The sequence below is a fragment of the Diadema antillarum genome, unplaced genomic scaffold (genome assembly GCF_040938485.1).
Source record: "Diadema antillarum isolate AM-2024a unplaced genomic scaffold, OU_Dant_1.0 seq00001844_RagTag, whole genome shotgun sequence".
NCBI lineage: Eukaryota > Metazoa > Echinodermata > Echinoidea > Diadematoida > Diadematidae > Diadema > Diadema antillarum.
In genome coordinates, this window is record NW_027272516.1 from 1 (window position 1) to 24,993 (window position 24,993).

The following is a 24,993-nucleotide window of genomic DNA, read 5'->3' on the forward strand; positions in this document are numbered from 1 at the left end:
AATCATCATTTGGATCTGTGGAGGATTTGGTTTTTCTTTTTGTGGACGGAGCAAAGTGGTCATTTTCCTGGTATAGTGTTTGGGTAATTCACTTTAGCGGGCTAAATTACTGTGCAATGCCAATTATCTTTAACACTTCAGGTACAAATGTTGTTTTTTGGAAAGAGTTGGGATTTGGTAGTCTGCTGTGGAGATAGCAGTATTTTTTTTTTTAGATGATGATCTGATTTTGATGTGAAATGCTTTTTCCTTAGACCCCAGATTGTGTATACTTGGGACTCATCTTCAAGAGGCTAATGTATGAAGGACACAAGTGCAGTTTTGGACTGGGGTACATGTGTTAAAAGACTGAATAAAGCACACAGTGACATCATATTAGGGGTACAGATTTCGATCTGTGTGCAGCAGTTGGATGTTATTTCATCAGTCATCATCCTAGTGCCAAACTGCAGTAAGGTCTACATGGTAGCTTTAAAATACAGGCAATATGTGACGTAACACTGCGCAATATGTAGTATTCCTGTGAAGGAATATGTCTGCCATTGGTGTTTATGATAACTGGCATTGCACTATAGTATATCCCACTAAAGTAAATACTTGCGTATTGTTGGTAGTGACTAAAGGTTATGCAGGATGTACAATTATTCACTTTAGGAGAATAAGTTATTGCAGTTTTTTTTTTTGGACAAGAATCAGGCTTGTGTAGTCTATTGTGAGGATACCAGTATCTTCAATAGACTAATAGTGCAGTTTTACCTTGGGTTCATGAGAGATGGAACAGAGCACTGAATGACTTCATTTGAGTTGTACGTGATTGCCTATTGTAGGTTTTTGTCGAGCCCATTGGAGGTGAGGGGCGGGACTAAGGGATTGTGTGCAGTGTCTGTCCCTCCTTTATCCGCTCGTCTGTCGTCTGTCTGTAACGCTACAAAAACTGGAATATCTGTACTGAGGGCTTCAATTTTAATCAAATTTGGAGGGTACTGTGGTTATGCAAAGTTACACATTTTACCAAACAGCATGGTCACCTTAAGATCAAAGGTCACAGGCAGGGGTCAGTGAACTTTAAGGGCGGAAGTCAAGTTTTTTTATGGCGTGTTTCGATGATGGCTCATAACTTTTGATGGATATGTCTGTTTGCAACCAATCTTAGGTAGTAAATGTTTCCTTGGGAGATGAAGGTAACCACAAGGTCGGAGGTCACAGGCAGGGGTCAATGAACTCTTAGGAGCCAAAAAGTTGTTTAGGGTGCATTTTGATAATTTCTCATAACTTCTGACGGGCATGTCTGTTTGGATCCAAATTTAGGTGGTATATTGTCAAGTCAGAAAGGCATGAGTTGCAATACTATTACTTCATGTGTTTCAGTAGCAAACAGTGTAGAAGTTTGGGCCATTCAACATGCGATACATTAGAGACAGTCTATGTCAAAACCAAGAATACTGGAATGTTAATTATTCATGATTGTTATGATATTCAAACGTTACTTATGTTTGCATGTTATATTAGAAAAGATATATATTTTATTGAATAATAGCATTTTTGTTTTTTGTTTTCAGAATTCCTCATCATCATTTGGATCTGTGGAGGATTCGGGGTTTTTTTTTTTTTTTGTGGACAGAGCAAAGTGGTATAGTGTTTGGGTAATTCACTTTAGCGGGCTAAATTATTGTGCATTGCCGATTACCCTTAACACTTTAGGTACAAATGTTATTTTTTGGCAGGAGTTGGAATTGAGCAGTCTACTGTGGAGATAGCAGTATTTCTTTTATGAAAATGAACTGATATTGATATAAAATGCTTTTTCCTTAGACGCCAGACTGAGTATACTTGGGACTCATCTTTAGCAGGCTAATGTACCAAGGACACATGTGCAGTTTTGCACTGGGGTGTTAAAAGACTGAATAAACCACACAGGGGTGCAGATTGTGATCTGTGTGCAGCAGTTGGATGTTATTTCATCAGTCATCATCCTAGTGCCAAACTGCAGTAAGGTCTACATGGTAGCTTTAAAATACAGGCAGTATGTGACGTAACACTGCGCAATATGTAGTATTCCTGTGAAGGAATATGTCTGCCATTGGTGTTTATGATAACTGGCATTGCACTATAGTATATCCCACTAAAGTAAATACTTGCGTATTGTTGGTAGTGACTAAAGGTTATGCAGGATGTACAATTATTCACTTTAGGAGAATAAGTTATTGCAGTTTTTTTTTTGGACAAGAATCAGGCTTGTGTAGTCTATTGTGAGATACCAGTATCTTCAATAGACTAATCGTGCAGTTTTACCTTGGGTTCATGAGAGATGGAACAGGGCACTGAACGACTTCATTTGAGTTGTACGTGATTGCCTATTGTAGGTTTTTGTTGAGCCCATTGGAGGTGAGGGGCGGGACTAAGGGATTGTGTGCAGCTGTCCGACCGTCCATTGTCGGCTTGTCTGTCGTCTGTCTGTAACGCTACAAAAACTGGAATATCTGTACTGAGGGGTTCAATTTTAATGAAATTTGGAGGGTAGAGTGGTTATGGAAAGTTACACATTTTACTAAACAGCAAGGTCACCTTAAGGTCAAAGGTCACAGGCAGGGGTCAATGAACTTTAAGGGCTGAAGACAAGTGTTTGATGGCGTGTTTCGATAATGGCTCATGACTTTTGATGGACATGTCTGTTTGCAACCAAACTTAGGTGGTAAATGTTTCCTTGGGAGATGAAGGTCACCACAAGGTTGAAGGTCACAGGCAGGGGTCAATGATCTTTTAGGGGCCAAAGTCATGTTTTTTAGGGTGCATTTTGGTAATTTCTCACAGCTCTTGACGGACATGTCTGTTTGGAACGAATCTTATTTGGTAGATATCTCTTGGAGAGTTGAAGGTCATTACAAGGTTAAAGGTCACAGACATGGGTTACCAAACTTTGAGAGTTAGAATTTTTTCTATTCTGTGCAAACGGACAAGAGACATTTTGGCAATTGTCTTGTTTATAAAGGAAATGTTTCCTTCTTCAAGTTGTTTACGAGGGTTTTAATGTACTCTAAGGACACAAGTGCAAGTTTTGCAGTGGGTGATGACAAATGGAATATAGCACACATTGACATCACTTAAGTGGTGTACACTGTGTTGTGTGTAGGCCCTACACCAGTTGTGCTTGTTTTCATCAATTTTTTATAGCCTACTGCCAAACTACACTACTGTTGTATGGTTGATTCAAATTACTGGCAATGTGTACTGACTTGAGATTACAAAATCCCTTGTTTATAGGGTTAGTATTGCTGTAAAGGAATAGGGAAGACTGGGGTCAAGTGGGACAAAGGGTGAAGTGGGAGACTTGTGTAGCTCTAAAACCATTTGGCTAATTAAAAATTATGTCATATTAATTAGTAAAAAGGTGTGTGTAAGCACAATTCAGAAATATGCCAAGAGTTTGTTCACATTCCTGCTGATATGAGTAGTACAATCCAAATGTATCAGCACACTGCTTCCTAGTTTGCTGTGTGTCACTTTGGATTGTTCAGATCCGTGAAGACTACTGTAGCACTCACAATAGATGCATTGTAAGATGGAATATACTTGCCTTTGCCATTATACCAATACCTTTTCCATTGAGACCAATTACCTTTGCCATTGATACGAATTACCTTTGCCATTGAATTGATACCAGTAACCTCTGCCATTAAATTGATACCAATTACCTTTGTCGTTGATACCAATACCTTTGCCATTGGTACCAAAAACTTTGATTGAATTGTTAAGATTGTGACAAAAGGACCTTATTTTTACTTTATCATTTTGCATAAAAAAGTACTTTGACTTTGTCATGAAATTGGCACTTTGTTTAAGGCCTGTCCTTAGTATTCATAAATTCCATCAAGGTAGCATGTCACCATTCCAGTCTATTCATATATTATTTGAATGTTTATATCTTAAACAACTGTGAGGGGGATGAAAAACAAAAATGTGTTTACGGGGTTAGATTTTGCAATTTTATATAACAAATAATTTTTGCTGGCATTTCCAACAAAAATAATGAAAGCTTCTCTTTGCCATAAAATCAGTTCGCTTGCATGGAATGCGTTGAAAATTACAGAATATAGTCTTCATGTAACTTATGATATTCAGTTGGTAAATTTGTAAATAAGTGCATTGATGTCTTTAAAATATTTTTAAAATACCGTTGAGAGAGGGCGCTAGGGTCTGGAAGACAAACTGTTTCAGTACCTCTCAATTATTTATTTCTGCATGAATCATGTTCTAATGTGGTACGGTTCCATGACATTTGCTCTCGCAACAGTAGCTCCGGTCTACTTTTGCCATGATAACCCTAAACCTAACGCTAACTGTAATGCTAACCCTAATCCTAAACTTTGCATTGTTCTGAACAAAAAATGAAATCATGTCCTTGACCTTACCCTTTAATGTTTCGAGATACGTAGACTGGAGCAAATGTCGTGTCACCCTTGGTACATTGGTATACATGATCATGGTCATTATATCAAGTGTGCTGATGAGGATGAGGAAAAATAGTCATGTTGAGGTCATGTGTTCCCAATTATTTGTTTATTGCTATGTCAATTTTGTTCACAATTGATGAGAGTGATGAAGTCCACATTTAGTGTCCTGCCAGTCAGAAGTCAAATTTATCTATTTTTTTATTTTTGCATCAGATATATGTCAAAACTTTATGCATCTTTTGGTAATACTACATGTATATTGATGAGGAATATATTGTCAAAGGAGATCTAGAAGACAAAACATTATATTGGAAGACAGCAAGTGTTATTGCGTAAGAAAGTCTCGGAAAATTATGCTTCCCTCAGGTCACAAAAGGAAGTAACTTCGAAAGCTAACTTTGAGTGAATGAAGAAAATGATATTAGTTTTTCCGCTCTAATATAATGGCTACCCCTCCCGGTTATATTATAAAAAAAAAAAAAGAAATGAAGAGCAGATATCATCAGTTTGATTTTGCCACCATAATTTCGTTACCCATAGTGACCTCTTAGTAATAGTGCAGTCAAACTTGAAAATTTCAGAGTTTTAGATCGTAGGGCAGCATAATTTTCCCCTGACTTTGGGAGGCAGGATCAGAAACCACAATATAATTTCAACAAAGCTTATGTTCTTTTTGTTTTCTTTCTTTACAGGTCTGTGAAACCCCTGGATAAGAAAACAGGATACAGGTGAAACCCCTGTAAAACAAAACAGGATACAGGTGAAACCCCTGTAAAACAAAACCGGTGAACAGGTGAAACCCCTGACAAACGAGAAAACAGGTGAACAGGTGAAACCCCTGACAAACGAGAAAACAGGTGAACAGGTGAAACCCCTGACAAACGAGAAAACAGGTGAACAGGTGAAACCCCTGACAAACGAGAAAACAGGTGAACAGGTGAAACCCCTGACAAACGAGAAAACAGGTGAACAGGTGAAACCCCTGACAAACGAGAAAACAGGTGAACAGGTGAAACCCCTGAAAAAACAAGAAAACCGGAGAACAGGTGAAACCCCTGTGTATATAACAAGAAAACCGGAGAACAGGTGAAACCCCTGTGTATATAACAAGAAAACCGGAGAACAGGTGAAACCCCTGTGTATATAACAAGAAAACCGGAGAACAGGTGAAACCCCTGTGTATATAACAAGAAAACCGGAGAACAGGTGAAACCCCTGTGTATATAACAAGAAAACCGGAGAACAGGTGAAACCCCTGTGTATATAACAAGAAAACCGGAGAACAGGTGAAACCCCTGTATATAACAAGAAAACCGGAGAACAGGTGAAACCCCTGTATATAACAAGAAAATTGGAAAGTATATATAACAAGAAAATTGGAAAGTATATATAACAAGAAAACCGGAGAACAGGTGAAACCCCTGTATATAACAAGAAAACCGGAGAACAGGTGAAACCCCTGTATATAACAAGAAAATTGGAAAGTATATAAACGAGAGAACAGGTGAAACCCCTGAAAAAACAAGAAAACTGGAGAACAGGTGAAACCCCTGTGTATAACAAGAAAACCGGAGAACAGGTGAAACCCCTGTATATAACAAGAAAATTGGAAAGTATACATACAATCAAGAAAACAAGAAACGAGTGAAACCCCTGTATATAAACTGGAACAGAAGCGCAGAGAGTCATAATAAATAAATGCAAAGAGTGATAGTACACAAAAAGTGCAACCAGTGATTTAACTGAATAAGTAGAAGGGGTGGAATTGCAGAATAAGTGTTAAGAGTAATATTGGAGATTAAATACAAAGAGTGATATTACACTAAAAAGAGGAAAGAGTGATATTAGGGAGAAACAGAGATCTGAAAGTATGAGTACTAAAAAACATTGTCATTTGTGAATTTGTCTTGGGATATAAATTGTGATAGAGAAAAAACGGGCTTGATTAGAGTAAATACAATCTTATAAAATTGCTATTACATACTTTAGAAATAGGCAAATTTGTAAAAAAAAGGGAACCAACCTGGGATATTTAAAGTTGCACAAATAGAAGACTGTGATTACAAAGATAAAACTCTATCTGCTCTAACTGAATTTGAATCTTCAGCAAACCTGAATCTTTGATCCTACTCATCTTGAAAGAACTTGAAATAATTTCAAAGAGAATCAGAGAGAGAGAGTCTCAGAATCAGAGGCAGAAAGAGTCGGAATCAAAGACAGAAAGAGTTAGAATCAAAGAGAGAAAGAGTAATAAGAGAGGAAGAGTCAGAATTGAGGAGAAAAAGAGTCGAAATCTAACAAAAGAGTTTTAAGGAGTGTTGAATAAAGAGTGCATTCTGTAAAGGAGGTGAAAACTATAAAGCAATCAGAATTGAAGAGAATCATAATTGAAAGAGAATTCTCTTAGAGGAGGCGAGAAGTTTGCTGAAAATTTAAAAATAGAAATATAGTCTTGCATCACTTCAGAAACGGTGTCTTGAGTGGGGAATTTACGGTAAAAGAGAATTGAAGAGCGCCATCTTAAGACAAAAGCATTATATGTGATAAACGTTATTGCGGTAGACAATACAAGTCTTCTTCTGGTGGCAAGATAGGTGTACACAAAGATAAGCAAAGGTGCGAGTGCTATAATCGCATTCCTGAAATTGCCGCAGTAGCCATTACTAGCAGGTAATAGACAAAGAGCGCCACCTGTTGGTAGAAAACAATTAAGAATACACACATTGCACAAAATAATTTTTCTTGGCAGACAAAAAGCGACACCTGTTGGTAGTAACTAATTAAACAACACACCTTGTACAAATAATTTTTCTCGGTAGATAAGAAGCGCCACCTGTTGGTAGAAACATTATAAGGACTGGTGTCACAGCCTCATTGCAAGTACATTGTACAGTGTAATACAGTTCACGTATATATTAGCTTTCAAGGCAATACAATTCTACAATTTTGTTGTCAATTGCAATACAGAGTACCAGGGGTAGACCTGATTCATATAAGTATAGTGATTCAAGGAATATATTGATTGAACAGTACATTTATTTGGTAATAGGTACCTACTTTCAAAGCCCTGTAGTTTGACAATGGAAGCAAGTGAATTCAAGAATGTTATTGGTGATATCCTAGATATCCTCCATAGTTGTGACTTGAGAAATCTAGAGGTCAGTGAATGTGATGCATGTTGTAATGTGATCAATGAAAATGAAAGCAGAGTACCATGTGAGGATTGTGGCAAGCAGTTTCATGTGATGTGTACAGGAACTATTTCTGAGGCTAGACTGTGTGATGCAAGGTTGATTTGGATATGTTCAGCATGTGGAAGCAATAATATTGCCCATCGCATCTTTGACAAAATTGGCATTCCCTGTCATTTCAACAGATACGAGCTTCTCAAAGACATTGGTGATGAAGATTCTGGTGCTGATGTTTCACATTCATCATGCAAGAGCTGCAACCAGAGAAGGAAACCAAGCAAGAGACTGAAAAAGAGGTACCGGTATGTGAAAAGAAAGGACAATGGAATTCTAGAAATGACAAATGTGTGTGTGCAGAAAAGAGCAGATTGTGAGAGAGATGAATCAGATTCGACTTTCATGACAAATCTGACCAAGAGCCAATTTCAGCCATTAGAAACTGCAGTGGATGATGGTTGGATAACTGTGAAATCAAGGAAGACAAAAGTGACTACATCCCAAACAATGACTGACAATCCCAAGACCAAGACCTTTAACAAGAGCTCAGTGAGATCAGTAAATGGTGTGCCTCTCCAACCTGGTGTGACCTACATTGGCAAAGCAATGAAAGCCTACTATCTTGAAAAACAGAAAAGAGCCAAGACCAGCAAGGGCAAGAAATCAAATGCAGAAACAAAGCAAAAAGAACCTGGTAAACTCGTGAAGCAAAATGTGAATGCAAACTTGGACACAGAACGAAATGATAGTCTGCAGGTATATACTGAATCTGTATTGAATGTATATTCAAAGTGTGTTCAGTCACCTCATGTGATGGCAAAATACACTGAGCAGATCTATGCAAAAACACAGAGAAGTTGGGCTGATGTGGCTAAAAGCACTCCGAATATGAGTAATGAATGTTGCGTACCGAATGGTGATCAGACTACATGTGCCTCTGTCCCTTCCACAGACATTGAAAAAGAAGTTTGGAATGTGAACAGGCTCTATGGAGGTGGAAATGCACGGCAACCAAGAAAGAAAGGTCGTTTCACCAAGATCAACAGACAAAGTGTGCTACCGGAAAAAAATGCTGACTCACAGGTGCGTAATAATGGAAAGGTCAAACCTGACATTCCTGAAGGAGAACATGTAGCAAAGAATGAAAAGTTGTGTAAGAATGAAACATCTGACCATGAGGACAGTAATTCCACAAGTAGAGACAACACAAGCTCGAATGATATCTCCAAAGTGAAACGTGACAGAATGCACAATGTGCATGAACTGAACCCATGTTACAGTGAAAGAAAAGATGTTGAAAGTGACAGACAAATATCAGTGAAGGAATTGTTCCCTGTGAATTCTTGTACAGATGTAAGTGTTCACTCTCCATGTCAGAGACCTGTTTCAGCTACACAGTGTGCTGAAGTTTGTAATGAATCAATATTCTTGCCTGAAAGTGAAAAAACTACTAATCCATCTGACTGCATAGTAATGAATGATGATTCTGCGAAAAGTGCTGACCACCACAATTCATATGATGTACAGGAATCAATAGTACATGTATTAGATGATGAACCAGCTGCAAGTGATTTAGAGACTGAAGAACGCGTCTATAAGCATGTTTCACTCTCAAGTTCTGAATGTGGTAGAAGGCAATCATATCCTATGACCAAAACAATCGCACAAGGAAATTTTAATCAAGGTGATCAACGATTTGGTTACACTGCTGGCAAACAATGTGCATGTAATTCCCTTGTGGCAGTTCTCTACACCCAAACCAAGAATGGAATCGAAATGAGATCTCGTGATCTTGATCAGATTCTGACACTTGGGAATGAGTTGTATTATTACATAAAGAAGGATTCACCACTGAATGAAGAGCTTGTAATGATAGATGAATTACCCAAGGAACTTCATATTCTGGATGAAAAATTTCAAATAACCTATGCTGAATCAAAATATGGAGTGTTGGATGGAAATCAAAACAATTTGTCAAATTTTGGTGCTTTGTCATTGAGCCAAGCCTTAGAACAAGAACTATGCAGATATGATGCATGTCTTATGAATTTTGCTGAGAGTACATTTGCAATCATTACACATGACAATGGTTATTATGTATTTGATTCTCATTCCAGAAGTCATGATGGGTACTTGGTACAAGATGGATGCAGTGTCTTGCTTAGCATTTCATCATGGCAAGGTATACAGGTACACTGTTTGAATTTGGCAAAATCAATGGCATGTGATTTACGTACTACTCAGTTTGAACTAACCGGTCTGGCATTAGAATCCAATTCTAAGAAAAATGCATTGACAACTAGTGGCTCCAAGAGATCAAACTCAGTAAATACTGCATGGAGGAATACAAATGATCAAAATAGCAACATTTCAAAACATTGTGATCATGTTAAAGGAACTAACAGTGATAGCTGTAAGACTCAAAATGAAACAAAGAAAAACAGAGTAAATGTAAACAGTGATGGCTATGGGAATGAGAATGAAGTTGAATTTGTTTCAGTTGAAAAGACAACAGAAAGAAGAGATCGAAATTTCAAATTTGTGCCGATTACATACGTAGACAAACAGTCTTTGTGCAATAAATTGAATTTCAGTTACAGTGGTACTGCCAATGAATCAATGGAGGATAGAAATGAAAGTTTGTATATTGGGAAACCTGTAAATATCAAGAGAGTTATGGGTGATGGCAACTGCTTTTACAGAAGTATTGCTCATGTAGTTACTGGCAGCGAAAGAAACCATTTCATTCTCAGGAAATCCAATGTGGCACATTTACTGGAAACGGGTGATTTATTTAAAAATGTGATAGACACAGTGAAATATCAGAGTGTCAGGGACTTTGTTCTTCAAGAGAAATTGATGGATTTAGGAACATGGGCTGGTCACACTGATATTAGCTCAATGGCACATATGCTAGATCGTGATATATATGTGTATGATGATCGAACAGAAAATTGGCAAATACTGTCTGCAAGGAAACCTGGATACTACAACAAAGTAACAACTGAGAGAGCCATATATATTCTGTTCACTGGAGGCAATCATTTTGACGCAGTGGAAAGTGTAACTACTGTTCTGTCTAGTACTTTGAATGGGAAATTACCTGTATTCCATGTGAATTCAGATAGAAGTGTAGAAAATAAGAAGGAAAGTCATGATTTATCATGTGAGATTACTAAAACCCTAACATTAAAGAAATGTAGTGTTAGAATGAGGAAAATGACACAAAAACAAATAATGGTATCAAACCTGCAAGAGACACAAATTCCATTGCAAAACACATGTGATGAGACAGTAAATGCGGACATTGATGCATCTGAGGTGAGACAAGTGGGAGAAATAAAAAAGATTGATCTCATGTACAGACCTGTGAATAAATCTGATAGAGAGAAGCTTTGTTGCAAATTAGGTATAAAGGTTAATGACAAATGTAGCAGTAATGATATGCAAAAAGATATGGTAGAAAGGGATGATATTACTATCCTGTCACAACCATTGACTATCTATAGAATTACTGGTGATGGAAATTGCTTTTACAGAGCTATATCATATGTTATATGTGGCAAGGAAGATTCTCACCGTGATGTTCGAAAAGCAATAGTTAAACATATTTTACAAAACAAGGAAGATTATGTAAGTCTTTTAAGATCAGGATACACAGATATTGTAAAATACATTGGAAAGGAAAGAGTATTCAACAATGGCACATGGGCTACAGAATTGGAAATAATGGCCTTATCAAATTTGCTAGATACTGATATATATATATATGAAAATAATGGTTCAAAATGGAAATTATTTGGTGCGAGCAAACTTCAGTTTGGAATTATTACATCACAAAAAGGTATTTACTTGCAACACACAAATGGCAATCATTACGATGTCGTAGAATCTGTATGTCCAACGATCCAAAAATCAGGTTCATGTCAAAAGCTGTCAAGATCACAAAATATTACTGATATGGAAACACCTGTGACAAGAAAGAGAAAACTCACAACAAAGAGGAAAGTTACAAAACCTGTCAGTGATTGTCAAATCAATGTATTGAACAATGAAGTATTAGAGGATGACATGGAACCTGCAGTTGAAATGAGTAGGCACACTGAAGAATCTGAAGAAGTTAAAACTACTATGCAGACTACAAAAAGGAAAAAACAAAGAAAAAAAAGGAATGCTAATGTTACCCGACAAAGAAATAGAGATCAAATGAGAGCACAGAGAGAAAAGAAAAAAAATGAGCAAAGGCAGTTAGAAACAGAATTTTTATCAGATGATCAGCCTTACCTATCCCGCAAACTTAAAAAAGCAGCTGCAAAGAAAGTAAAATATCAAACAGATGTAACTTATAGGTTAGAAAAGAACGAGGAAATTAAGAAGAGGCAAAAAGACAAGTACTCCTTGGATCCCACATTCAGAGAAAGGCTTAAGAAAATGAGGAAGGCTAGTTATCAAAGCAATGCTTTATTCCGAGAAAGGCTTAAGAAATTGAGGAGAGCTAGATATCAAAACAATGTTTTATTCCGAGAGAGGCTTAAGAAACTGAGGAATGCTAAATATCAAAGCAATGCTTTATTCCGAGAGAGGCTTAAGAAACTGAGCAAAGCTAAATATGAAAACAATGCTTTATTCAGAGAGAGGCTTAAGAAGCTGAGGAGAGCTAGATATCAAAACAATGGTTCATTTAGAGAGAGGCTTAAGAAACTGAGGAAAGCTAGATATCAAAACAATGCTTCATTTAGAGAGAGGCTTAAGAAACTGAGGAAAGCTAGATATCAAAACAATGCTTCATTTAGAGAGAGGCTTAAGAAACTGAGGAGAGCTAGATATCAAAACAATGCTTTATTCCGAGAAAGGCTTAAGAAACTGAGGAGAGCTAGATATCAAAACAATGCTTTATTCCGAGAGAGGCTTAAGAAACTGAGGAGAGCTAAATATCAAAACAATGCATCATTTAGAGAGAGGTGTAAGAAAATTATGAGAAAAGTTTCAAATATCAAGTACAAGACAAATTTTGTGTACAGACAGCAGGTTGCGTTGAGAAATGTGAAACAAAAAAAGCGAGAAAAAATGAATATGAGAAATTGTGATCATGTTTTGAAAAAATTTAGGGAAATAATTTCACACGGCCCTGAATATGTATGTTGTGTCTGTTTGAAATTATTATTCAGAAATCAAGTATTGAAGTGCACGAAGGCAAAATATAATGATTCAAAATGCTTAAAAGAGGAGTACTTGCATACATGCAGTGATGACTGTGATGTTGACTGTCAAATAGTAAATTCACCTAGAAATTCTTTATGGATTTGTTACACTTGCCACAGGAAATTATTAGCTGGTAATATGCCTTCTGAAGCTAGCAGAAATAACTTAGAATTACATGCTATTCCTGCCGAACTTGAAAATCTGAATCAGTTGGAAACACATTTGATTGCACTAAACATTCCATTTATGAAAATTTTGAACCTGCCAAAAGGAGGACAGTATGGAGTACATGGCCCAACAGTTTGTGTACCTTCACGCACAGATGAAACTGTAAAGATATTACCTCGACCAGAGACTGATGATCAATTAATTCGTGTAAAACTGAAGAGGAAACTGTCATATAAAGGACATTATGAATATCAGTTTGTCAAGAAAAAGAATGTGCTAGCTGCATTGGAATATTTGAGGAAAAATAATAAGTGGTATTCTGATATTGCTATAAATAATGAATGGAGCTCTGATTTATCAGAGAAAAATAGTCAAGCAGCTTGTGTTGAACCGCTGGATTCAAGTGAAATTAATGATGATGACGATGATGTAGAGGATGATCAAGTTGGACGGTTACAGGGAATTCAGTTAAACACATGTTTACAGAAGGTTGATATGAGGCAAGAAGTGCTTGATCAATTTTTCGATGATATTATATGTTGTGCACCTTGTGAAAAGAACAGTCCTGTATCACTGCTGATGGATGAGAGTAATGAGGCAAAATGTTTTCCTGCTCTATTTCCAACAGGCCAGCCAACATTTCATGATACTAGGTACATTGACATAACACTTGGTCGTTATTTACATAATCGTCTGATGCATGTAGACAACAGATTTGCAAAAAATACAGAATATATCTTCTATGCTCAGTGTATTTATGAACTGCAACAAATACTTTCTAATGTTTCTATAGCTGTCAGAAAAAGCTCAGAGGAAATAGATAATCCCACATCGATGCAGTCTTCAGATCTCAAAGATGCAAGAAAGGTTCGTGAGATACTGGATTCGAATAAAGGATACAAATTTCTGAAACAAATACGGGGAACACCTCCATACTGGCAATCTACACAGAAAGATGTATTAGCAATGGTTAGACAACTTGGAAAACCTACATGGTTTGCATCATTTTCCTCAGCTGAGATGAGATGGCCTGAAGTTATTAATACATTGCTACATCAACAAGGTGATAGAAGAAAAGCAAATGATCTAGATTGGACAGATAAGTGTAATTTATTAAAGTCAAATCCAGTGACAGTATCTCGTATGTTTGATAAACGCTTTCATGCATTTTTGAACAAAGTGATTCTTTCCGAGGCAGAACCTATTGGCAAGATAATTGACTACTTCTACAGAATTGAATTTCAACAAAGAGGATCTCCACACACACACTGTTTATTCTGGGTTGAAAATGCACCTAACTTGGGTATTGACCAAGATGAAACTGTCACAGATTTTGTTGATAAATACATATCCTGCAACATTCCATGTGAGGATGAAGATGAGGAACTATATGAAATAGTGAAGAATGTTCAGCTTCACTCAAAGAAACATTCAAAATCATGCAAGAAAAAGGGAACTTCTTGTAGATTTAATTTTCCAAGACCACCTTCTGAGAAAACATTTGTTGTGAAGCCTGATGATAATCCAGAAGTTACTGATGAAGCTCAAGATATTCTGTCTACAGTAAAGAATTCATCATGTATGGAAGGGAAATGTGATAATGCGAGACAGCTCTTTGAAGTTCTTGGCATGTCTCAAAAGGAATTTGAAGATGCCTATAATGCTGTAGCTACAAAAGAAGATATAGTCATGAGAAGAAATCCAAAAGATATATGGGTGAATCAATATAATCCATTCTTACTCAGAGCTTGGAATGCCAATATGGATTTGCAGTATATAACAAATGAGTATGCCTGCATTGTTTATGTTGTGTCATACATGTCAAAAGCAGAAAGAGAGATGAGTTTGCTCTTGAAAAATGCAGAAAGTGAAATGAAAGAGGGCAATGAAGATGCTCGAAAAAGTATGAAGGAAATAGGACATGTGTATATGCAAAACCGTGAAGTTTCAGCACAAGAAAGTGTGTATCGTGTTTGTAGCCTGAGATTGAAAGAATGCTCAAGAAAAGTAGAGTTTATACCTGTTGGACCAAACCCTGTAAGAATGAGTTTACCATTGAGTATTATTCAAAGCAGACGAGACGATGATGATAGGAGTCCATGGATGCCAAACAGAATTGATAAATATAAAGCCCGACCTGATAGTTTTGAATTTGAAAATATGTGTTTAGCCACATTTTGTTCAAAGTATAGACTGCTCAGTGAATCTGATATGAAGGGTAAGAAACAGAAACAGAATGTGTTCAAATTGAGAGATCAGCTGGGCTTTGTACAAAAACGATCAAGAACCAATGATGCTGTAGTGAGATATCCTCGTTTTTCACCGACTGTAAGCCCAGAGAAATATTATCAGAGTATATTGCAACTATATTTGCCATTCCGCACTGATAAACAGTTAAAACCTAATCAATTTTTGACATATCAGGAATTTTACGAAACTGGATCTGTACGAATGTATAATAAAAACCTGGAAAGTGTCAAAGTTATTGTCAATGAAAATCTCAGGCAGTTTCAAAAAAATGCTGATATAATTGATCAAGCACAAGAATATCTTGAGAAATTTGGTCCACAAGAAGATGCATGGGGATTACTCTGTCCAGAAACAGAAATTGAAAGACATGAAACAGCTAAAATCCATGAAGAAGTTGAAGATACTGACAATGAATTTAGAATCCCAGATCTTGAGTCTAAATCTCAGGAGAAAGAGTCATACGGCATAGAATTTCGCTCATGTAGCATTTCGAAAGAAGACAGTAATGTCTTATTAAGAACTATAAATAGCAAGCAGCAAAAAGTGTTCTACAAAATACGACAATGGTGTCTTGACAGAGTTAATGGAAAAGAACCTACACCATTTCAGATATTTGTTACAGGTGGTGCTGGAACAGGAAAAAGTCATCTTGTGAAATGCATATGTAATGAAGGGACAAGAATTCTTAGCAGAATGATGCATAATCCAGATGATATTTCAATTATGAAAGTAGCTCCAACTGGAATTGCAGCTTACAACATTGATGGTAGTACTATTCATAATGCTCTGTCCATACCCATTTCTGCTACACTGCCATACCAACCGCTTGGAGAAGAAAAGATAAGTCATCTACGTAATCAGCTGGGTCAACTGCAGATACTAATAATTGATGAAATATCAATGGTTGATCAGAAGCTATTGTGGTATATACATGGACGTTTAAGGCAAATAAAGCAGACACGTGATGATGCTCCATTTGGAAAGGTTTCAGTTATTGCAGTTGGAGATTTCTATCAGTTACCCCCAGTAAAAGGTACTCCTTTGTATAAAGATACACTGCAAAGTTCTTTATGGACAGACAACTTCTCTATAATTAACTTAGATGAAATAATGAGACAAAAGGATGATGCAAAGTTTGCTGTTCTTTTGAACAAATTAAGGATAAAAGAAAAGAAAGATGAATTATCTAGTGATGATATAGCAGTTCTTCAATCATGCCAAACTGGAGAACAATGTGAGGATGCATTGCATATATATTCTTCAAACAAACAAGTAAATGACTGGAATAAAATAATGCTTCACAAGAAATGCACAAATATCATCTGTATTGATGCAGAAGATTCTGAACTCAGTGATGAGGGTAAAAATAACACATGTGACAAACCACGGAGATGTACAAAAGCTTCTTTGCCAGCATATCTTTGGATTGCTGAAAATTCTAGAGTGATGCTTATCAAAAATGTGAATGTGAGCAAAGGTTTATCAAATGGCTGCATTGGCACTGTAACTGACATAGTAAGAGTAAATGAAAATGCACGATCTACAAGTGTGCTGGTAAAATTTGACAACGAAAGAGTAGGAACTCAGTCAATAGAAAGGCAACAGGAATCAATTGGAAAAAAATATACTAGGAAACAATTTCCCTTGAAATTAGCATACGCATGCACCATACATAAAGTACAAGGCATGACGATGGAAAAAGCTGTCGTTTCTCTGAAAAATATATTTTTGCCCGGACAAGCATATGTAGCTCTGAGCCGTGTTACATCATTATGTGGACTAACAATTGAAGATTTTGATCCAAAAGTTATGTATTGCAATCCAGTTGTTAAAGAAAGCTTGGAGAGCATGCCAACATTTGTTGATGAAAAGAACATTGACAAAGATGTCTCCATTGCAAGTATGAGTATAATGTTACATAACATTCAAGGTCTTAAAGCACATTTCAAAGATATGCAATCAAATTTCTTATTTGGAAATTCTGATATTATTTGTTTAACTGAAACTTGGCTTAATGATGACATTTTTGATGTGAATTTAGATCAGTTTAAAATGTACAATCAGCCTCGGTCAAAATCTTATTCAGATGAAAGTCCTTTATTTTCTGCACTGAAAAATCAAGCACATGGTGGAGTTGCAGTGTACAGTAAAATCAAATCTATTAGTAGGCTGGATTTACATGTCAATAATCTAGAATATATTACATTTGCTGTAACTTGTCCTTCATTTCTCATTTCAGTGATATATAGACCTCCTAGATATGACAAGAAACAATTTTGTGAGAAACTGAAGAGATTACTCATAGAATTGCAGCAAAGAAGTACAAAATGCATAGTTATTGGTGACTTCAATGAAAATCTGAGACAAGGTTCAAGTGATTCATGTGTGCATAAATTGATGTGTTCTTATGGATATCAACAACATGTACTTGACGCTACTACAGAAGGTGACACATTGATTGATCATGTATATAGCATAGGTATTGATGCACTTCACACTGAAGTTATTCCACTCTACTACAGTTATCATGAGGCTATTAGAATTCAGTTTTAATGAATTTTCTTTTTATGAGTAACATTGTCTGTGTATTCAAAGTAATTTCACATACAATGTATACTCAAATCACTTAGAATGTATTTTCATTATATATATACAAATTGTATTTCATTTTGTAATACAGAATAAGGTAAACAGAACAATGTGAGATAAGTAGAGTATACAACAATAATGACAGCCAGACACGTTATCCATTGACATGTACGCTTGTCCATTACAATGTCTGCTACTAATAATATGCAATGACCAAAAGTGCAAAGAATTGAGGGATGCACTCAAAATATGCTTGTGAATATGAAACGAGACCTGAACAACGTAAGCAAGACTAGTGAACAGAAAATAGTAGCATTACAAGACAAAAAGTGACAAGACTAACTTCAAAACAACTGAATAGACAAGACATAATATGACAGAAACAATGATCTTTGATTTTTCTTGATTTATTCCTTTTTTGGTAATGCATGACAAGGTGAAAGAAAGAGACAACAATTGTAGCATTGCAGAAATGACTGATAGATACTCTAATCCTAAACTGAAATGTATTAAAACTAAATGAAACAGGTATAGAAATGAAATAGAACCGACAAAGAAGAGACATAACAACTGATGTAGAAAAGAAATATAACATTGCCCATAGAATTATTGTTTTCACTTTTTGAAACTTGATTTTCCATTATGATTTTTTCAAAAGTGTAATGTAGGCTCCTTTATTCATTCAGAAAATCAAATGCTTCTAAGGAAAAGCTTGTTTTATGGTATGATAAGTATAAAGAGCAGAAGAAAATCAATGGAAAGAAAGTAATGTAAAAAGAATTGTGTATCTTATGCAAAATCGTGATGTGCATTCACGTGTTGTAATGTACATTATTGAATACTTCATACATGTAAGACTGCCAATACACAGAGTGACACCTTTGACTGATCACGTATAACAAGATTTCAATCTATCATGTATGTGGTATATGTGTAGCACAGCTTTTGAATTACTTGATTGCTATGATTTAAATTAGTCTTTGCCAGCCATTGTAATGCAAGGAGCTGATGAAATAACACCTTAGTCTTGGACTATTGCATGTAATATTTTAATGGCTTTCCTTTGCCTGATGAAGGTTGAACTGGTCTGTGTTTGTGCCTGACATGTCCATGCTTTCATCCAACTGTCTTAAGAGGTAAGTTTTTCTTTTCTTCTGCTATCCCATTTATATAATATCTTGTAAGATAGGCACTATAACTTTTGTAAAAGACATGCTCTCAATGTTACTCAGTGTTCAGCTACTCATTGTAATTATCTCTATAGAATGTGTATTTTGGAGTTTTATGAAATGCAGTCCATTCAAAAATGTATGTACACCTGTACAGAATTGTTTTGAATTATTCAGTTTTTTTTTAATCTTTCTAGTCATGTTTCTTTTACTGTAAGTGCTTGTCAAAAAAATTTTTTCCATGAGATTCATTGGGGCGGCCACATATTACCGTCGCTTTTGCCATATTTTCTCAGATGTTGTGGCACCCTTGACTGATCTCCAGCTGAAGAATATGAAGTACTAGTGGTCAGCCACATGCCAGTCTGCGTTTGACCAAGTGAAGGCAATCCTGTCGAGTGGTCCTGTATTGGCAGCGCCGCACTTCAAGAAAGGCTTCAGCCTAGCTGTCGATGCCAGCGATGTCGAAGCAGGCGCCATGTTGATGCAAGCTGATGACGATGGAGTGGACAGACTAGTCTGCCACTTTTCAAAGAAGTTCAACGCCCACCAGCGGAAGTATTCTACCGTTGAGAAGGAGACCCTGAGCGTTAATTCTTTCGCTCAGCTATGTTGATGTATATGTGGGCAGCATAACTCAACCGGTTGTTGTATGGACTGACCACAACCCACTGACATTCGTCAACAGAATGAGAAACAAAAATCAGAGACTGATGCGATGGAGTTTAATCCTACAGGAGTATAACCTTGACATTAAGTACATTCGCGGAAAGGAAAACATTGTCACAGACACCCTTTCTCATGCTTAATTGAGACATCTCAATATTTTGTCTCGTTGCCAGATGCAACAATTGTGCAAGTGTATTTTATATTTGTAACACTTTCAACTGGTGTAATTTTGTTTTTGCAAGTACTCAGGACAGTGTGTACATCAATATGTATGTATGTTGCATACACTATAATTGTGATGCCAACAGCATGAATGGCACTTTGAGTGTGTAAATAACAATAATATGGAAGTATTTTCAGACATGTTTGTGTAAGTGCGGAAACACAGCAAGCTATATTTGTGCTTTAAAAAGTCACTTTCCAAAAGAAGACATTATGAAGGCTGTGTTAAGTTACGGTAGCCATCAATAGTTGTCAAGAATGTGAGTTGTTGGTAAAATAACTTCAAACAGGTAGTGTTGCTGTTTGTATAGAGAATGTGGTGTATTGAGTAATGTAGGTTTAGTTCAGGTATTTGAAGTTTCATACTTGTACATGTACAGGTATTGGTTGAATTTGTTGTGGCATATACCCTAAGTTGATTGGATGTTGCCTTTTGGATCCATTTAGCATGTATATGGTACTGTAAAAGTGTTTTCTTTCGCATACAGAAACTTTTGCGGTTTCCATCGGTGCCAACTTTTTCGCGTGTGTTTAAATTCGCGGTCGGTAATGTAGCGTTGTAACAAGCGACGAGTTCAAAACATTTTCGCGTGATGTTAAATTCGCGGTTCGACCTCAAAGCGCAAAAAGCGCGAAAATAAAACTACTGCAAAAGAAACCACTTTTACAGTATTAGGTACAGAAATCATATAGTTATACATGTACATAGCTTTTGCTCATTGTTATAGCTCAATCATGGCCTTGGTAAAGGTGTCCAGTATTTCACAGTTGATCCAACATACCAACCAGCATATATTTAAGCTGACTGTGTTATACCAGGATGTATCCAGGTATACACTCACTTATTTGTACACACAGGTTATCATCAAGGATATCTCATTCAGGTACATTTGAAGCCTTCACAAACATGATCAGGTATGAAGTTTGTTGATGTTTCGACAGTTTCAATAGATGCTGACACAACATCTATAGGTAATTGGGATATGCAGGTCACATATCATGGAATATGATATTTTGGTTGTAGGTAATATGATTACATTAGTTGGATTATATGCAGTTGCTTTTAGAAGAGATGATGTGTTTATAATCTTTGTACACAGGTTAATCATTTGATATGACAGTGTAAAACTGATTTCTATGTACAAGTATGTTCTAATGATGAAACCATGTAACTTTGTTATATTGTGCATTGTTTGTATGCATGACATGACATTGCAGTATTCAGTGTTGCTCAATTACATGCAATTCCAGTATGCTGTAATTAACAAAGCAGCAGTAACTCACGAGAGTGTTAGATTGGTATAAGTTGAATGGTACTAAAGTCGTACATGTTTTATCACAGGTTCTGATGATGATATAGCCATAGCATACCTTGTTTATGTTTTCTTAACAATACAGCAACCATGGTTAACTCATGCATTTGCAAGAGTGAATTGGAAGAGGAATGTACAATACTGTTCCAAAATATTGTGCCAAGGTAAGAGTCTGTGTTTGTGTTGTAAATGTAAATGCATTCTTTTTTTTTTTTTGGGGGGGGGGGGAAAGTGTTACAGATACATGTGCATAGTAGGCCCTACTATCATTTCTAGGCACTTTATTGTTTCGTGGAGGAATATGTATATACAATTTTTGTACAAGTAACGAGTTTGACAAGATGACCGAGATCGACCAAACACCTTGTTTGAGAGTCTGGGTATTTTTAGTGGTTATGATGGTTCGTTAGGCCAAGTTAACCTCCGTAACACAATGTGATATAAAATGAATGAGTGATTATCCCCGCGTTCACATTGGTCCCCGCGACGCGGGGAAAGTCCTGAGCTGTGGGATTTTCTCCTCAAAAACCATAATGTGAACGCTCGCTGGGACTTGTCCCCTCGTCCTCGCGAAGCAAGTTGGGTACGGGGACAAGATTTGGAGGGGAGAGTGACCTTGGGGCGCAATTGATAGCGTCCAGCTGTGGTCATCAAATGTGCGCATGCGCTATGCCTGGATTCAAGTGGCAGAGCTCGCTCCAAGCCCCAAAATGCCCCCACAGCTCGGGGACAGATGAGATACCAATGTGAACGGTCAGTCATAAAAAAGATAAGATCTCTTGTGGCTGTCCCCGCGACGCGGGGACCAATGTGAACGCGCTGACCAAGAGTATGGTTGATAATGACCACCCTCATTGAACCTCACAGACAGTTAAGTCAGTTTCTTCAAGGTGGCCACAAGTGAGGCCAGTAATTCTTTGTGCTTTGATGATAAAAGAAATGCTGGAGTAATGTCTTTAACAGTGACTCATTTTCAAAAGAATGACATATATGCTTATGCAAGTGCTATAGTTTGTTTGACACACCTGTTCAGTGACGGTTCAAAAAAGGAATTGGGGGGGGGGGGGAGGGGAGGGCGTATGGTAGAGCACATCGGGCATGTGACCTGCTCTGCATTATTTGTTAAAACAAAAGAAATAAAATGGCAAAAATGAAAGGGACGTGCACCTCCCCCATTTCGTTTTGTGAAAGCGCCCCTTTAAGGAATTCCTGGATGTGCCCCTGCTGTTAGTGTGCACACCCTAAAATCATAGGTATTCAAATGTGTATATTGTATGTATCCAAAGAAAGAGGAATAAATTCTGTGTAACCAGTGACCTAAAACCGATGATTGCTTTAGCCTCATTTTTGTTGCAGCAAGTACAACACCTAATGAACATCACATGACATTCAACCACACACAAAGGCTACACAAAGAGGTGAATCTCTATTACAAAATTTACTTGAAAGCACACGCAAATGGAACACATTGCTGTACATGACTGTGGAGACATTTGCTTTGTCTGGTCACACCATTTGAAATAGGAGTAAGAAACAGACTCTTATTGTGACAGATTTTGTGTGAAGTGAAAGAATGCATCATGACATTGCTATGCTGCACACGTGTCATTTATCAGCTCTCCCTTTACCAACGTCAACGCTTGATCATGAGATTGATGTGAGAAAGAAGAGTGAGAACAGTATGAAGGGTTTTATACTTATTGATAAAGCTGTTAGGTTTCTGAAACAGTTTGTGTGTGTGTTGTGTGTGTGTTCACTGGACATGGTACAACTGTATAAGAGTTACAGGGTATTTGTCCGCACTTAAAGGGGAAGGCTAGTAACTGATCAGTGGGAATCAGTGGAAATGCTGGGAGAAGATTGTTCCAATCCTTATGGATTCATTCAAGAGTTCTTCGTATATCTATTCTTGTGTGAAAATGATTTGCTTTAGAACGGTCTCATATTCAAGTAATGTGCAGATTAATGCTCCGTCACTGACCAGGGACGCTAACCTGGAAGCATTAAACTGCACATTACTTGAATATGAGACCATTCTGAAGCAAATCATTTTCACACAACAATAGATATACAATAAACTCTTGAATAAATCCCATAAGGATTGGAACAATCATCTCCCAGCATTTCCACTGATTCCCACTGATCAGTTACTAGCCTTCCCCTTTAAGTGAAATAATTATTGTTTCTAACCAATGACTTCGTTACATCCCATACAACACATGTATGCCTATCACAAACTTTGTCCTTACTGTACCTATCAATTCTGCACCACTCTGAATCATGCTTGCATGCGAGGCACGCAAGAGTTCGTTCCAATCTGCATACACATGCACTACATGTGTAGGCAAAAAAAAAAAAAATGATTGTGATTTCTGAGGCTATTAGTTATCATGTTACTTGCAAAACTTCTTAGAAACGTGTCTAGAAGGTTAAGCAGTACATGGAGTAAAGATGAACTCAGAATGGAGCAGAACTTGAGTGTGGAAGAGTGTATATAGCACATCCACAGCTAGATATGATTTAAGACCAAACCACAAAAGTGAACTTGCTTAGAATGAAACATACTGGGGAAGAATGATGTTTAAAGGCCAAGGGGATGGCTAGTAACTGATCAGTGGGAACGTACGGGATGATTGTTCCAATCCTTGTGGGGTTCATTTGAGAATACATTGATATCTATTGTGTGAAAATTGTTTCCTTCAGAATGGCCTCATATTCAAGTAATGTACAATTTGATTACCCGTCACTGTACAGGCATGCTAACCTGGAAACATTAATCTGCACATCACTTGAATATGAGACCATTCTGAACAAACAAACAAACAAAAAAAAAAATCACAGAAGAATGTACCAAACCATCTTTATTTTACAAAATGATCATCTGTCGTGGCCCATGTGCAAAATATGGTGATGATGGTTTACACTATAATGAGGATACGGAATGAAGAATATTTGACCTCTGACCCCATTTTACACAGCCAAGATGGCATCTAAGCAAAAAGTGGGTAACTTGTGAAATGATTCTTGCAACATTGTCCTTACGGTTGCAAAATATGTGAAAGATAGGACATGTATTCACAAAGATACAGGAAAAACACTTGACGTTTGACTTTAATTTACCTACCCAAGATGGAGTCGGATGAAGTTGTAGGCTAATCCTATGAAATCATGTTCATGACATGAACTAAACTTGTGCAAAATATGGGGTTCATAGGACTTAGCAGAGGAAATACACGAAAGAAAAATAATAAATTCGAGGATTTGTATAGCCTGACAAATTAGATGATCTATAGATTTAAAATGGAAAGATCTTATCGAATCAACAAAGACAGAAAAAGAAAATTTTGTATCTTTGAACCTCATTTTGAGATACAAGGTACATGGCGTCTGAGGAAAAAGCCATTATCTTTATGCAATGATCCTCTTGACAAGGTCTATATCTGTACAAATTATGGGACCAATAAATATGCAATATATTTAAGAAGATACACAACAAAATTCGTTTCATCCTTCACGCTACTTTAGACGACCAAGATGGCGTCTGATTAGAAAGTTGATTTTTCATGAAAAGATCCATATGCCATGGGCTAATTGTGTGCAAAATATGGGAGTGAAAGGGCATGCATTTACCAAGATACAGGACGAACCTAGTCTTGGCCCTTGACATACCTCGCACAGCCAAGATTGCATCTAACGGAAATACAGAATGAAGTATATTTGACCTTTGACCTCACTGTGCACACCCAAGATGGCGTCTGAGCAAAAAGTGATT

General features: G+C 36.9%; 1 protein-coding gene across 5 annotated transcripts; it reads left to right on the forward strand.

Annotated features, from left to right (window-relative positions):
* Window positions 1-1,597: 1,597 nt before the first annotated feature.
* Window positions 1,598-21,432, forward strand: LOC139712702 (uncharacterized). 5 transcript variants are annotated; one of them, XR_011709591.1, is made up of 4 exons: window positions 1,598-1,630; window positions 5,144-7,938; window positions 8,592-8,722; window positions 9,757-15,828. XR_011709591.1 is itself a non-coding variant. In XM_071624504.1 (2 exons), the coding sequence occupies exons 1-2, from the start codon at window positions 7,532-7,534 to the stop codon at window positions 9,763-9,765; spliced, it is 1,200 nt and encodes a 399-aa protein (XP_071480605.1). In that variant the 5' UTR covers window positions 5,646-7,531; the 3' UTR covers window positions 9,766-15,828. The 5 variants fall into 5 exon arrangements, 1 of the variants encoding a protein (XP_071480605.1); XR_011709589.1 differs by lacking the exon at window positions 1,598-1,630 and adding exons at window positions 18,925-18,984; window positions 19,314-21,432 and having other exon boundaries at window positions 5,646-8,722; window positions 9,757-9,829; XR_011709590.1 differs by lacking the exon at window positions 1,598-1,630 and adding exons at window positions 18,925-18,984; window positions 19,314-21,432 and having other exon boundaries at window positions 5,646-8,722; window positions 9,757-9,821.
* The last annotated feature ends 3,561 nt before the right edge of the window (window positions 21,433-24,993 follow it).